At 46.2% G+C, this 11,582-nt stretch overlaps 1 protein-coding gene across 2 annotated transcripts in view; it reads right to left on the bottom strand.

Moving 5' to 3' along the window:
• Positions 1–6,264: 6,264 nt before the first annotated feature.
• GATA4 (GATA binding protein 4) overlaps positions 6,265–11,582 on the bottom strand; it is a 46,227-nt gene continuing 40,909 nt past the window's right edge. For both annotated transcript variants that reach the window (XM_067556176.1, XM_067556177.1), the window contains one exon: positions 6,265–10,272. In XM_067556176.1, the coding sequence (XP_067412277.1) occupies positions 10,090–10,272 (183 nt within the window). In that variant the 3' untranslated portion in view covers positions 6,265–10,089. The remainder of the gene's footprint in view (positions 10,273–11,582) is intronic.

Below are 11,582 nucleotides of genomic sequence, written 5' to 3'. Positions count from 1 at the left end.
TGGAGAGGTGAGCTCTCCATAGCCTGGTGCTCAAATAGTACTGGAGCCTTAAGTGAGGGGAATGGGGGCCGGCTGAGTGAGCCTGCGTGGAGAGGGCAACGAGGAGCAGCTGCCAGGCTTGTTAGCGAGACACTATAAAGGTTCCCAGGAAGGCCAGGTGGGGAGCTCAGAGGTGGTAAAGGGAGATGCTGTGGGAGGCGGGTGAATGGCTCTTGGTCAGCTGGCTGAAACACTGAGGGGGGGGGGACACAGTCTCAATAGACCATGATGGCTAACAACCTGTCAATGAAGCACAGGGGTAGGAGCATGAAGCCAAAAGCTGCAAGTGGTTTTTGGGAGCAGAGCACCTGGGGGCCCTCCCTGAACCTGTCACAATACTGTAACGTGTATGTATGCACTGAGTCAGATGTGGTTCATGGCATTTATTGATGCATGCAAGCACATGAATGAGGTTGATGTCAGTTTTAAGGGAGGTGAAACCTGGGGCATGCAAGACGCCTCCCCAGGTGACCAGAAACCACTGCCTGGCAACTTCGTTACCGGGATGACCTCTCCCCTGCTACACCAGTTCTGGCTGTAGAGCTATTCCCATTCATTGGAAGAGCACTTAGCGTCAATGACCCTCTTTTGTTGTTCTTTTCCTACCTGCCTTTGGAACTGCGGGTGGCCAAACAGCAGAGAATGCAAAAGGCTCCGCATTCAAAATGAAGTGTGCAGCCTGGTGAAGAACAGAGCATTCATAATCTCTCACAGAATTAGTAAATTGTACGGGCAGATTGCCCATCTGTCCTAGCATGTTACATGAGATATATTCCCAGCTATTGACAGTCTAACCCAACCCACCAAGCAAACATGTACAGACAATAAATCACCTCCTGCAATGGGAGCTGCCAGCTTAGACCCATGCAGACCTGACGGCAAATTTGGGGAAATGCTCACCTGGACAATAAGAGGGTGTGATATATTTATAACTAGGACACTCTCCTCTGTGTACAATGCCAACACAAAAGTCTAGCCACCACTTATTGGGCCTGGGCAGGCTGCACTTCTACCCATAAAATAGTGACAAGGGGATGAATATCACTCCAAGTCCTGCCAAATGCACAAATAAATAGATACAATAGAGAAAACAGCTACTTCCTTGAATTTCTTTCTGGTCTAGTGATGCTCGGGGCTGTTCATAGAATCATAGAATATTAGAGTTGGAAGGGACCTCAGGAGGCCATCTAGTCCAACCCCCTGCTCAAAGCAGGACTAACCTCAGCTATATCATCCCAACCAGGGCTTTGTCAAGCCTCATCTTAAAAACCTCTAAGGATGGAGATTCCACCAGCTCCCTAGGTAACCCATTCCAATGCTTCACCACCCTCCTAGTAAAAAACTTTTTCCTAATGTCCAACCTAGACCTCCCGCCCTGCAACTTGAGACCATTGCTCCTTGTTCTGTCATCTGCCACCACTGAGAACAGCCTAGCCCATCCTCCCTGGAACCCCCTTTCAGGTAGTTAAAGGCTGCTATCAAATCCCCCTCATTCTTCTCTTCTGCAGACTAAAAAAGCCTAGTTCCCTCAGCCTCTCCTCATATGTCATGTGCTCCAGCCCCCTAATCATTTTTGTTGCCCTCCGCTGGGTTCTCTCCAACTTGTCCACATCCTTTTTGTAGTGGGGGGCCCAAAACTGGACACAATATTCTAAATGCGGCCTCACCAACGCCGAATAGAGGGGAATAATCACTTCCCGTGACCTGCTGGCAATGCTCCTACTAATGCAGCCCAATATGCTATTAGCCTTCTTGGCAACCAGGGCACACTGCTGACTCATATCCAGCTTCTTATCCACTGTTACCCCCAGGTCCTTTTCTGCACATGGGGCACAGTTTCCGATGTAAATGTGCATTTCAAGTCGTCGGTGTCCCTTTAAAGGAAAAAAACCCTGGAACTGTTTCAATTGGCCATAAGTCTCTACCCAACCTAAAGTTTGGATTGGATGTAGCCTGTGGCCCTTTAAATGTTAAAGGAAATAAAATCTGAGTAAAAGAGAGTGGAGAAAGGAGAGCAGATATAAAGCCTGCTAGGCTGCGCTCATTCCTGCGTACAACAAACTGTCTGCCTCCCAGCTCAGTGCTGTGCAGCAGCATTGGAAGTCACACTCTGCCTTCTGTGCAAGACAGCTCAGCTGTATTACAAGGGAGCCTTGTTTGCCCCTCTCCCTTTTGCTTTGTTTCCCAGCTCACGTCTGCATCGTTATAGGTCGGCTTCGCAGAATATGAGTTTTATTTTTTGATCATGTCGATGGATAATAGCAATTATTCTTTTTTTATTTTTATCAATTTAAATTTTCACAATTGCAGGAAATGATGGGGTGGTGGGAGAACGCCAATAATTATTTAATGACAGTAGGTGCTGAGATACAAAAAGTTAAAGCTTTATAATGGTTAAAACATAAATTGTCAACATTACATGTCAAAACATACCCAGTCAATATCCTTAAATCAAATGCTAACACGGTCTCAAGCAACATTTTTCTTATTTTGCCTATCTGTAAATTTTTATTGTTAACAATGGTAATATTTTCCCTTTGGTTTGTGTGCATGTGGTGAAACCCTGTTTACTGACATTTACCCATTATAAATCTAAGCTTTCCAAGCCTAAATGTAGGACAGTGCTAGGGGTGGCTTATTTAAGCAGCAGCGAAGCCATTACAGAAGTTAAAGTTTGCTAGAGACATTGATAGCATTGGTTTCTCCAGGAGTGGCTGGCAGTGGAGGATTTATTGGTATCCCAAGGGGCCTTTCTCACCCAATTTAGTTCCTCTTTATTCTCAGGGTAGCCCTCAAGCTGCAGGGTTTGGGTCTGAACTTCTCTCAGACCAGCAGGTTTTCCACTTTGTGGTTTTGGTTCAGCCAGTTCTAGAACTAAAGCCAGCCATGACGTTTGGCTCTGGAGCAGCGGCCAAGAGAGATGAATTGAAACTGGAACAGCCGCAGAGGAGGGCTACTAAGATGATCAGGGAATGGAGGGTTCGTCTTATGAGAGGAGACTGGAAGAGCTTGGCTTGTTAAGTCTAGCAAAATAGAAGGCCGAGCAGGGACATGGCTGCTCTCTGTAAATACATCAGGGGGGTAAACACCAAAAAGGGAGGGGGAAGAGCTATTTAAGCTAAAGGACGATGTTGGCACAAGAACAAATGGGTGTAAACTGGTCATGAATAAATTCAGGTTGGAAATTAGAAGAAGGTTTCTAACCATCAGAGGGGTGAGGTTCTGGAACAGCCTCCCAATAGGAATTGGGGTGGCAAACAACTTAGCTATAAGATAGAGCTGTACACATTTATGCATGTGATTACATGACAGAGTTGCTTGGGCTGGTAGGGGGCAGGGCTCAGCAGCCCTGGGGCTCCCTTCTGGTTTATGTCTGATGTTCCTAAATATTCATGCTTCAGGGTTTCAGCCAGTCACCTGCAGGGGTCAGGAAGGGATTAACCCCTTCCTCCCCCCAGTGTATTCTGGGTTATGTTTGTTTTTAATTGCCTTCCTCTGAAGTTTCAGGGCTGTCCATGACTGGAGATGGGCCACTGGGCTCTGAGGTGGCATGGAGCATTCTCTCACTCAGGTGCTTGGCTGGCTGGTTCTTGATCACATGCTCAGGGTCTAACTGATCACCATATGTGGGGTCAGGAAGGAATTTTCTCCCAGGTCAAATTGGCAGTGATCCTGGGGGGATTTCACCTTCCTCTGCAGCGTCTAGGTGCAGGTCACTTGCCAGGATTATCTGGGTAGATCCCACCATTGCAGGGTCCTTGGACACTGAAGCACCTTGATTCCTCCTGTTCTCTTCCTGTGGCACATCATAATCTAGTCTGCTGTGGGCTGTAATACTTTGGTCTAATTTCAGCTGTTGGCATTAGTGTGCAGGTGTAGGGTGGCCTGTGATGTACAGGCGGTCAGAGTAGAGGAGCCGGTGGTCCCTTCTGGCCTTAATCTCTATGACTCCCCAGAGTTCAGGCGTGTTCAGATCCAGGAATTCCCTTGCCGGCTACGGTGGTATTTTTTGGTGTTGTGGATACTTAGGAACTGCACTGAGATGCCAAACGTTAAGCAGCTAGTCACAGCTGTCAGCCAACAGATTCACGCCAGGGAACTAGAAATGAAGTGCCTTATGCACCATGCCCAGCCTCCCAAACTCTTCTGTACTTCTGTCTTACAATCCATTGGCATGGGACAGCCCTTATGTCAGACGGGTGGATCATGCAGCCCATCTGAACAGGGACAGCAAGGGCACAAATGCGTGGCCGTGTTCGCAGAGCTGCACAGGGTGAACTGCCCCTGCTTCTGGCACTTAGAAAGAGTCAATGAGGGCCCAACCTTGTGACATCCGTGGGAGCCGAGGGTACTCCCCAACGCAGAAGATCAAGTGTTTCATGCAGAGAAGTGCTTCTCAACCTGTTGCCAAGGTTTGGTTTGACATGAAGCATAGCGATCTAGCTGTGGGCGAGCAAAAGTTGCCCTCTAGTGCCGGGCCCTGTGCCAATGCATCAGCGTTCATTTTGGTTTCAATCAATTGCGCTCCCAAGGAGAGCAATAAAAAACTGGGGAGAAATAAGTGAATAGCTAAAGGGCCAGGTTGTAATAGAATAACATCTAGCTCTTGTATTTGGTGTTTCATCGGTAAATCGCAAAACGCTTTACAAAAGAAATAAATGCCGTTATCCTCCGTTCACAGACGGGGAAACCGATGTTGCCTGTGCGTCCGTCCTGGTCTCCCTGCATGGAAACAGAGGGATTTTCTAAAGCATCTATGCACCTAACACCCATTGAAATCAATGCGTTTCAGGCACTTGCATGGTTCTGAAAAATCCCACTAGGCAGCTAAATACCTTTACAAATATGGCCCTGCGTGCATCAGAGGATCCAGGCCTTTAAGGAACATTGTGTGGCAGACCAGCCTGTGCTGGCCCTGCAAAAAGCATGTGTAAGTTGTGTCATGCTCCCGTCATCAACCTGGAACACGAAAATCAGTCCATCCCCATGTCCTATCCCCTCGCCACCTCCTTCCTAGTGTGTTGCTCCCTCCCCCATGAATTGCCCCTCCTCCATCCCGGCCCCTCCATTCGGACCCACACCCCGCCCAGCAACTCCCCTTTCTGGTCCCAGTCATGCCTCCGTCCGTTAGTCCGTGTCCAGGTCTCTTCTCTTCTCCTCCTTTCCTCCTCTCTCATCTTCCTCATCCTCCTCCCGCCCTGCCTCCAGCCTGCTCTTCTCCCCTGGGCCCAAGTCCTTTTCCAACCTCTCCGCATACTCCACCCAATTCTTCAGCCCCAGCACTGCTTTCGTCTTCCTCCTCCCTCGCCCAGCCCACCTCAGCCCCAGGTGCCCCTTGCCTCATCCTCTCCCAGTCCCTTCTCCTCCTCTAACAGTCCTCTTCTCCCATCCATTCCCTTCCTCTTCCTCCTCCCTATCCCCAGTCCTCCTCTCTGCCTCAGAGACTAGCTTGGGCTCCTTGTTCAGCAGCTGCAGTAGCATAGCTAAGGCTCAGCCAGAGTCTACTTCCCTCCGCCCCCAGGCCATCCTTCCAGCCCATCAGTGGCTCTGTCACTGGAGAGGGGCGGAGCTGAATGTAGAGAAGCAGCCTGCTTGGCTGAGTGGTGAAGAAGGGGTGGGATTTCAGGCGCCAGCCACATGTACCACAGCAGCTGAGCAGAATCCTGAGGCTCAGCTGGGGAGAGTACCTTGTGCCTCCAGCCAAAAGCAGGGGGTTACACAGGCCCGGTATCACCAGAATAAAAGGCCCTGAGTCTGCAAAGACTCACACACAGAGGCTTAGCTTTGGGAATGCGAGTAGCCCACTGAGTTCCCAAGAATCGCTCGTGTGCTCAAACACGTCTGCAGCCGTGTTAAACCCACACAAACCCACGTAGGCCCTCTTATTTTGGTTTAAGGGTGGTCTATTTCGCTTCAATTCAAAACCGTTCCTGGTCAACCTAATCTAATCAATATTTTACTAATAAAAACGTGAAAGAACGTCACGGTTGCAAAGCCAAACACTCAAAAGTTAGGAAATGCCAGAACCATAATTCAACCCCCTTCTTACATATGCATGGTGATGCAGTCTGACATGATCACATACTATTATTTTTCCCAGGACATGCTAGGCACTGGCTCAGGCTACTGGGTGACCGACACTCTAGATCAACTGTACGCTTATTTACTTCCAATGAACGTATGAAAAGAACTCGGCATGGAAATTCCAGTAAGAAAAAAGCTTTATGAGTATTATTTTTATTACCATTGTTTTATTTCCATTAGTTCTAAAGGTGTAGAAATTAAGTGAATTGGCAGCCATACTAATTCATAATATATATTTTTTTACATCTTTAAATAATTACAGCTTGTTCATTCCCTGTCCCCCTCCCCTTACAAATAAGTGTCTGGTTTCACGGGACCTTCCCGCGGAGTTTGGGAAGCATCAAACTTTACACGAGGAGAAAAAACCAAAACAAAACAAAAAAAACCCACAACAAAAGTCACAGCTTCAGAGTTACATTAAGAATTTGTTGATCAGCATTACAACCCCCATTCAAAGTCGCTTGATGCTTCCTGATCAAAGACGTTCCAATCAGCCAGTAAGACTGCAATCTAAATACAGGTCTTTTCTGATCAAAAAATGTATCAGTGATTAAAGATATTGCACTTTCACAAAGAGGAAAGACAATTAGTACTGGTAAATGACCTTTCTAACCCACCAGTATCTGCCATGGATGCCTTCTCTGCATGTCCCTGTATTGTCATCAGGCCCATAGCAGAGGTCTGATTTTCCTGGTATTTGCAGCTTACACCCTGAACTTGTAAACATTTAAGCACATGCATGACTTTAATCATGTGAGGAACCTCACTGGTTTTTAAGGGGCTACTCACCTAGGTAAATTTCTACATGTGCATATGGGTTGCAGGCGAGGGGCTTTCAATTTTAAGCCCTTCAGGGCAGGACAGGGTGCTCTGTTTCCAGGGCACCTAATGCAACTGATTGGGACCGCTGGACATACTGTAATACAAATAATAAATAATCTTGTCTTTATAAGCTTTCAGTAACCCGCTTATCTTGTTTTATGGAGATGGGCCAGAACCAAAACTACAACAAACAAGCCCCCTCCAAACCCTGGATTCAACCTCCTGCCCCCAAACTAAAGAAAGGAGTGGCTGAAATATAACCCCCCGAATTTGTAAATGGACCATCACTTTACAATGGGCTGTACCAAACCACCAAAGGCTGTTGTGCTTTGACCTCATAGCTTCATAATATAATACATCTTAGGAGGTTTCCCAGATCTCACCACTTCTAGGATTCATCAACCCAATAAATATGATCTCCTTTCTCGACATTACCCTCGCTAAATTATCTCCGACCTGCAGAAGGATCTGTACATGGTTCTAGGTCTTGAAACTGACATTCAGGCCCCTGCTGGCCTTCGCAGGCTAATTGCTTAGATGCCTCACATTTGAATTAATATGTTGATTTCCCATTTTGCGTTTGTACAGCACCTAGCACAACCAGGTCCTTGTCCATGACTGGGGTTCTGAGGAACTACAATAATACAAATAATAATACAAATAATAATAATTAGCTTTGTTTCTAGCTAATGTATAATGTCTATTTAGATTGTAAGCTCTCCAGGACAGCAACTGTCAGCTACTCTGTTTGTACAGCACCTAGCACAATGAGGCCTCATTCTCGGTGGATCCCTAGGCACTACCATAATAAACATGATTAATAATAATGATACTGGACGGGAAGTAGTCTAGGGTTGTGGATCTCAGATATCTTAGAGCTGCTTTGGACGATTTAAATGAGCAATGGAACAAGAAGCTCTTTTGAGTCAGCTGTACTTCTGCTGTGCACAATGGAAAAAGAAATAAGGATACATGAAGAATATTTAAACAATTCATTTTTCTACTAAACGTAGCACAATTGCTTTCCTCATGTCCCCAAAGCTCCCTGCTTCAGAGGTGGCTATGTAGCTTGGTGCAAACATCCTCAATCCCTACCCCTCCACCCCCATACACATTGTTTCCCCAGAAGAGCCCTAACTCCAGAAAACCTCTCCAGCCCTGAACGATGGGCAGCCTCAAACCACTGAATGGACTCAAAATGAGTGAGCGTCAACACGGACAGAAAGGAACATGTCTGCTTGCTTTGGCTTCTGGAATCCAGAGATGGCAAACAGCTAGAATGGCTCTAGTCCCGTTCTCCCCACCAAGGTCTGATTCTTGAATTTCTACATTTACGAGCGTTTTGCCCAACCTGCTTATCAACGTCACCGGATGTCAGTGTCACTTTAGGTCACGTTCACGGTGTGTTTGTGAGAGTGCGCCTCTCGATCAGGGAAAGGAATGTATGGGGCAGTTTCAGGCCCAGGTGGACAGCTATCGCGCCAGATTTCAAGGTGTGCTGTTACTCAGGGGAGACAGCTGGCTGAAGGAGCCAGTGAAGGAAGGAGCTGCTTAGCCAGAAGAATCCCACCCGTGCTCAGGGAGATGCTCTCAGTCATGTGCTGACCTTTGCAAAGTTGGAGGAAGATGGGGAATGTTGCCATGGGGATGACATAGCCTCCCCCTCCCCAGGACCCCTTCATATATGGATCTGGGGGGCACAATCCCTCCCCCCTATGTATTTTCTTGTAGTGCTTCATATAGTCAAGTGTTGACTCTAGGGAAGAGAGAGAAAGGCTGGGCAGACAAGAGGAGGGAGGGATGGATGCCTGGGAGTTGAGGGGAAGAGAAGGAGACTGTGGAACCTGATTGGTTGATCAAGAGGCCCCCAAAAGGGAGAAAACACTAGCCTCTTAATATTCAAAAAAGAACTGTAATTAAAATTGTCCCATGGACATCACAGCTGTGGGCTCCTGCGTAGAGATTTTTCCCTGCCTATGTTCAGATATATAGCTGCTGATCACAAAGCAGAAGCCAGCTTTCTGCCCACGGGGACGGCTTTAAAGAAAGCTGAATGAGGAATTGATTTTGGTGGGACGTGGGGGAGGGCCCGGGGTCTGCTTCTGGGTTAAAAGGCAGGTTCTGCCTGTCGCTCCGCAGCTTTGGGGAAAAGAAAATCAGATTTATCACTGGCAATAGAAAACATCAGAAAGAATGTAAAATAATTAAGTGGGATAGGTCACAGGGGCGTGCACAACTGCAGCACGACGTTCTGGCAGCAATCACAGTGCTGCTGTGCTTTAGAGAGAGCCTCAAGCCCGGCTCATTGCTACCTCAAAGGGCAGAATCCAAGATTTTCCTCCATGTTTTCAGAAACTCTCTGGGTCTCTTCCACGCCACCTTGCAAAGACTTTCACTGAAGTGTTAGGTCTGGCTCTGACCTCAAAGAGACCTTCTTCAGGCCCAGCCTTCTGGAATCACAATCCCCCGATTTGGAAAGATAAAAATAAAATAGCTACTGTTCAATAAGTACAATTGTTAGGGTCTCTGGCTCTTTGGTAACATGAAAACAAAGCTTTGGATGATTTGGTAGAAGTGTGAGCTGAGTTCTTTTCTTTTACTTTTTTAAAACTTAATCATTGTATTAAAATCCAGGAAAGCAGCCAAAGTATGTCAGGTTAAGTCTATGCAACAAACTGTACTGGAGCCGGCTCCACTGACTGGAAGGTCATCAGATCTCTGCCTTCGGGCAATAACAAGGTGATGACGTTTTCTCCCGGGCTGACCTGGTCAGGAAACTAATGGATGGTGGGAAGAACAAAGTGTCTCCGTACCATCTTTGTGCAAGATGTCAAAGCCAGAAGGTTAAAAAAACCCTGAGTCCTGACTTTGTTTCTGGCTGTTCAGAGAAGGAGGTTTACAATCTGGTTTCTTTCAAGGAAAAGATTCAAATCAGTCACTCTTATTCTGAGATTGGGTCTTTGCTCTTACACACCACCGGGAAGTCCTCTTTACAAGGCCACATGGAATTGTTCTTCCAGAATCACATCAAACATCCCTCCAGGAGAGAGGGGGGGAAAGAAAACAGTGTCTGCTTGATTATTACATGGCATCTTCTTCGTCTCTCACGTGGATGAGCCTGAAGTCCATGGCAGGAGGAATAGGTTATGCAGTTATGATGTCTCCATGGCTTTTGGCTAAGACCAGGCTGTTCCAGGAGTCCTGTTTAGAGCTGGCCTGTGGAGGTTGGCTGATGGTTGATTGGTAGCCCTGTGGGGAGAGCTTCAGGGATGAAATAGCAGGGTGAAGAGAAGATCCATGCCCAGACATCGCGGTGACTGAGAATGCCTACAAAACAAACCGTAAAAGTGGCAAGATTATTTTTTAAAATTGCTTCAAACTAACAAGGGCCCTGGAGTAGGAAGGAGAAAGCATTTCACTTTACATAGGAGTGAAGTTATAATAATATATACACGAGGAGACATGAGATTTGCGATACTGACTCAAACCAGTGGTTCATTTCATCTTGTGTCCTGCTTCCATGCCTGATATGTGATGTTTCCGAGGAAGACAGCCTCCCTCTTCCTCTGAATCCACTCCATTTAGAACACTGTATACAGAGCACATAGCTCTTTTCTGCCTTCCACAGGTGACCATTTTACACCCTGAGGCATAAGATTTCATCACCAATTACCCTTTGATTAATTTAGCATGCACATGCATTGTATAGTTAGTGCTATATTACTCTGGGCTAGATACTGCAAGCACTCTGGATCATGCAGCAAAGCCCATAAGCACCTGCATTTTTATTATCGTGATTGAATATTATCTGACTTATTTAATATTGGTTTTACAGTCAGAATGCTCAAATATTACACTTAACCTTTTATTTAAATGTTGGCATTCTTTTGATGAGTTTAATGGGAGGTAAGCCTTGAATATTAGTCTCATTATGAAATAGGGAATCAAATATCTTCTTAAACAAGAAAGATGTATTAAAAGAAATAACAACAGCTACAAATAAACAGGCTTCCACACAGTTCAGGTTCCAGATTTGTCAGTTTTGTTTACCAGGGACCTCACCCTGCCTGGAACTCTAAGACAGACAGAGACATCTAGTGGCTGAATAATATGCTGTAAATACCTTTTCACAAGTTTCTCACACAGCATAGAGCTGCATGAATCTGGCAGTTTGATTCACAGGTGGGTTCAGCTCATTTTTTTCAGGTTTATTTTATGTGGACTTGCACCCACTGCACTGAGTTTCAGGTTTAATTGAACCCACAAATCCATTCAGAAACTAAGCCAAAACTGCCAAATGCTGCCCAGTTTTGGGTGAAAGCCAAATGGCCCAGCTAAGGGCTTGTCTACACTTGGATATTTAGCAAATAGCTATTCCAGAATAATTATTTTGGTCTGAGCTCCCATGTGGGGACTGTTATTCCAGAATTAGAGTCCTGTTTACAATTTAGTTTTCACCAATTTGGTATATTTCCCAATGTTGCAAATTTAGAATAAAAGCCACACAGTCCCTCACTGGGACACGGGGCATTTGTTTAAAATTTAGTCCTGGTTCATTCAAACACTCCAGTTTTGCGTCCTTTCAGTTTCCACACAGAGGCCCACACAGCTGCCCTGTCAGATAGCCAGGGTCACTA

Source organism: Emydura macquarii, unplaced genomic scaffold, assembly GCF_026122565.2.
Source record: "Emydura macquarii macquarii isolate MOO-44397 ecotype Brisbane River unplaced genomic scaffold, CSIRO-AGI_Emac_v2 contig_1676, whole genome shotgun sequence".
Lineage (NCBI taxonomy): Eukaryota > Metazoa > Chordata > Testudines > Chelidae > Emydura > Emydura macquarii.
This window is presented reverse-complemented; position numbering and strand designations above follow the sequence as displayed.